This window comes from Triticum aestivum, unplaced genomic scaffold (assembly GCF_018294505.1).
Source record: "Triticum aestivum cultivar Chinese Spring unplaced genomic scaffold, IWGSC CS RefSeq v2.1 scaffold185681, whole genome shotgun sequence".
Lineage (NCBI taxonomy): Eukaryota > Viridiplantae > Streptophyta > Magnoliopsida > Poales > Poaceae > Triticum > Triticum aestivum.
Genome location: NW_025227478.1, coordinates 1 through 4750, shown reverse-complemented (window position 1 = coordinate 4750; position 4750 = coordinate 1). Strand labels below are relative to the sequence as shown.

Sequence of the window (4750 nt, the reverse complement as noted above, 5' to 3'; positions counted from 1 at the left end):
GAAGGCGGACATGAGTAAAGCCTACGACCGCGTCGAGTGGAACTTCTTGAGGGCCATGCTTGTAAAAGTTGGGTTTGGATCACGCTGGATCGATCTAGTCATGAACTGTGTCAGTACTGTCAAATACCAGATCAAAATCAATGGTAGTTTAACGGCCCAGTTTTCCCCATCCCGAGGTTTCCGGCAAGGAGACCCAATATCACCATATTTGTTCGTCATTTGCGCCGAAGGGCTTTCATCGCTGCTACATGACGCCGAAACTGCAGGCACAGTGAGCGGAGTTAAACTTTGCCGGACTTCACCGGTCGTCTCCCATCTACTGTTCGCCGATGATTCTATGCTTCTACTTAAGGCTAAACAAGATGAAGCCCAAGCTCTGAGAGATATCTTGGATCTTTACGAGAACTGCTCCGGACAGTGTATTAACTTGGAGAAATCGGCAGTTATGTTTAGCCCGAACACGGGGGGAGAGGCTAGAACTGCTGTGAAGGACGCCCTCCGGATCCAAAGTGAAAATTGGAATGATAGGTATTTGGGGTTGCCGGTGCATGTTAGTAAGTCGAGAAAGAAGGCGTTCACTTTCGTAAAAGGGGCCATGGCGGGCAGAGTCTATGGGTGGAAAGAAAAATTAATAGCAAAACCCGGAAAGGAAGCCTTAGTCACCACAGTAGCACAGGCCATTCCAACATTTGCTATGTCGTGTTTTTATCTCACTAAGTCCTTTTGCGAGGAGCTCAGTTCTCTCATAGGCAATTATTGGTAGAGCCAGCAAGACAAAGAGAACACCACCCACTGGATAAGTTGGAAGAAGCTCATTTTACCCAAGGCGCAGGGGGGTCTTGGATTCTGTGATATGCATGGATTCAATTTGGCTATGTTGTCGAGGCATATTTGGAGGCTCATTCAATCACCAGATTCCCCATGTGCACGTATTCTGAAAGCCCGTTACTTCCCGAACGGTTCTCTGCTGGATGCAAGGCCTGTTGAGGGCATTTCATACTCTTGGAGGAGCTTGCTGCATGGTCTTGACCTCTTTCGGGAGGGATATATCTAGAGAATAGGTGATGGAACCGGGGTTAAAATATGGAGTGACCCGTGGTTACCGCGCCCATGGTCTCGTGGTGTGATTACACCGCGTGGACAATGCCTACTGGAGTGGGTTAGCGATCTTATTGATCCGGCCACCGGCAACTGGGATGAGCAGCTCGTACGGGACACCTTCTGGATAGAGGATGCAAATCAGATCATGCAGATTCCGTTGAGGGAGGGTGTCCAGGATTTTATCGCTTGGCATTATGACACAAGGGGATTACACTCCGTTAAGAGTGCTTACAAGCTACAGGCTCAGCTTGAGCGAACGAGGGAGAACGGAGTTCAACCAACCCGGGGAACTTGAATGAGATCAAGGACGATTCGTGGAAAAGGATTTGGAAGTTGTCGTGTCCTCGAAATATTCAGATGTTCACTTGGAGATTGAAACACGAATCCCTAGCTCTACGTACAAATGTGGCACGGAGAGGGATCCCGATCACGGATACCAAATGTCTTTTCTGTGCGCGGGCGGCTGAGGACGGAGCACACCTTTTCCTCAAGTGCAAATCAGTGAAATGCGTGTGGCGTGAGCTCACACTCGAGGGAGAACGAGCGCACCTGGAGAGTATAGGGTCCGTGCATGCAATGCTCGAATTCTTGTGGGGTTTAGATGAGAAAAAGCGCCTCCATATACTCACCTTCTGGTGGCTGTGGTGGGCCAATAGAAACAAGCTGCGACAGGGCCTGATGCTACTCACAGCGGAGGTGATTGCGAGGCAAACGAGGGCCAATGCACTTGAATACTGGGAGATCTTCCGACAGCCCGCGGTGAAGCCGTAGCCGGACAAGTGGCGGCCTCCTGTGCATGTAGAGTACAAGATCAACGTTGACGGATCTTTTGTGCCGGGAGAATTCCATGCAGGCTGGGGCGTGGCGGTGAGAACGAAGGATGGACGTCTGGTGTGCGCCAAGGCTGGCAGGCAGGAACACGTCACGGATGCCTTCGTCGTGGAGATGTTTGCCATCATGCGGTCACCACGGCTGCGGACCTCGGCATCATTCGGCTTGAACTGGAGACGGACTCCCAACTCCTAGCTGAAGCCTTGGATTTGCAAAGAGTTGATTCCTCCGCATACGCTGCTATCATTGAGGATACGAAGTACCAGCTCAAGCTTTGGTTTGCCAAGGTTGCAATCACCGTGTGTAGACGCACGACGAATTCTATAGCCCACGATCTTGCCACAATTGGCCGTAGTTGTGATCCCAACCAGTACATGGAATGGGACTCGGATGTACCTGCCCAAGTGGGCGCCTCTGTAATAGGCGATATGCCTAAGCTCAGTTAAGTAATAAAGCTTTGCTTTGCTCTAAAAAAAAACTTTCCCCATTGCGGCTGCACCCCACCCTAGACTCCGCCGCCGCCGCCGCCGCCCCAATGAGCACGCAGGACGGCGAGATGTCGGCCACCCTCCACCACCGCCCCCGCTCGCCGCTGGAAGACGAGGATCTGCTCCCCGAGATCCTCCTCCGCCTCCCGCCGCAGCCGTCCTCTCTCCCCCGCGCCTCCGCCGTCTGCAAGCGCTGGCTCCGCCTCGTCTCCAACCGCGGCTTCCTCCGCCGCTACCGTCGACACCACCGCCGCAGCCCTCCCCTCCTCGGTTTCTTCCGCAACGACCTGCGAGGTATCTCCTACACGCCTGCCATGGAGGCCCCCGATCTTGTTCCCGCCGACCGCTTCTCCGTGCATCTCCACGACGCCGGCTGCCGCTTCCGTCTCCTCAGCTGCCGCCACGGCCTCGTGCTCATCTCCCACTCGTTGCGGAACCAGGTCCTGGTGTGGGACCCCGTCACCGGCGACCAGCACCGCATTGCCGCTCCCCTGGGGTTCGACATGAACAGTACCCCGATGGACGGGGCGGTGCTTCGCGCTGCTGCTGGTCGGGCATTCCATTTACTGGCTGCTCCCTGGGGATGATATAAGTGTAATTCTTGAAGTTGATTTGCATAGCCAGATTCTAGCTGTGATACAGGTGCCAGCAAATATGTTTGCCAAAGGTCAGTTCTTGATGGTTATGCGAGCAGAGGGTTGCAGTTTGGGCATACTCTCCCTGTCAGAATTCAGGGCTGAGTCATGGAAGAGGAATATCAACAGTGATGGTGTTGTTTCATGGGTGCTGGGACAAACTTTTGAACTGGACAAGCTACTTCCCCTGTCTTCAGATAAGACAAGCTACATATCGATGCTAGCTTACGCTGAGGAAAATAATGTGGCTTTCTTGCGTACAGTTGCCGGTATCTTCATGGTCCACCTTGAGTCATTGCAGTTCAGTAAACTTCCTGAAAGCAACAACGCTATTGTCTGTTATCCATTTGAAAGTGTCTATGCTGCAGGTAATAGCATGCCATCAGATTCTGGTCATAACAAAATCATGTCTATTTTCAGTAATTGGTTGATGGCCTTACACATCCATTTGTTAATTAAGCTAACAATTTTAAGTAGTGTCATATTAAGTGTTTCTTTTGCTGCTTGATGACCTGTTCAACATATGGCGGATTTGTTATGTAGTGCTTCTATTCTGATGCTTGTGTGGTAGATTTATTTGATGGTTCTGGTCTGGATTCACATATGTTACTGGTTGCTAATCTGCTAGTGTCCTTTATGCTTGTGATGTCACCAGTTCATCATTATGTTGTTTGTCAACAAATATGTAGCATGCAATTTCACGTTATCACGTATTGGTATTTGTTGAACTATGTGGTTCAAGTCAGAGATAGCGAACTGTCTTTATCAGTTTATTATATGAATATCTATTCAGTAATATGATGAACACGAAGACTGGATTTTTCCCCCTGTAATTACTGAACTAGATTTCACTATTGCTGCCTGTTGACATATTCAGGAATTGAATACTGGTAGCATTAGTTCTGTGTTATAGTTTTTTCTTATGTTGAAAACAACTGCATGAAAACATAGCTTGAACCAACTGAAATGTCAAATAGTGCTCAATAAGTATTTCTGGACTTTTAAATCTAGTTATATTTGTTCATTTGATACTGTTATTGGGGCTTATATTCTTGAATTGGTAATGATGAATTTGTTGTAAATGAATGCATAATTTTTAATCTCATCTCTTGTTGGAGATTCCTGCTGCGAGTGGCAAATCCATTTGTACCAATGAACCGCAAAAAATGTTTTCATTTCATTTCTCAGGCTAAATATATTTAAAGATAATCTCTTCTTTTATAGTCAGGATCACGTTGGTTGCTATGATTTATTGGTATGAGCATATTTTACTGTTTTTGGTATGGCGTATAACAATTTTATTAATTCTGGATAACATGTCTATTCTGATCAGCTATTAGCCTGAGTGTGTGTGTCCTTCATTTTCACAATATTAATCATAATGTACTGTTTTGTAATATTGAAATTTGACAGGCTGTGTTATTTTCTTTATCTATTCCTAGTGTCGTGTCAGAACTGAGTTATTTCCCCCAAATTACAGTTGTGAGTTATCCAAATATCTTGTTGATTCCACCTTGTATCTATTTAGCTTTCCATTTGAATGTTATTGGTTGTTTGACTTTTCATGATTACCGAAGCAGGCATTGGTGGTGCCATGTAGCTGATCAAGATGTGCTAGTATGATGTACTGGTTGAGCAGGCAAGCTTATCTTCTGAATTTATGTCGAGGTATGTGAACTGTTCTTTAAAAAAAAA

At 47.5% G+C, this 4750-nt stretch overlaps 1 protein-coding gene across 1 annotated transcript; it reads left to right on the top strand.

Annotated features, from left to right (window-relative positions):
• Positions 1–2319: 2319 nt before the first annotated feature.
• On the top strand, positions 2320–4726 carry LOC123172740 (uncharacterized). Its single transcript, XM_044589668.1, has 2 exons — positions 2320–3423; positions 4636–4726. The coding sequence occupies exon 1, from the start codon at positions 2468–2470 to the stop codon at positions 3005–3007; it is 540 nt and encodes a 179-aa protein (XP_044445603.1). The 5' UTR covers positions 2320–2467; the 3' UTR covers positions 3008–3423; positions 4636–4726.
• Positions 4727–4750: the final 24 nt, after the last annotated feature.

Bases quoted from the DNA above. Each gene is read 5' to 3' on its own strand.
- LOC123172740 (XM_044589668.1), top strand. From the start codon at position 2,468: ATGAGCACGCAGGACGGCGAGATGTCGGCCACCCTCCACCACCGCCCC.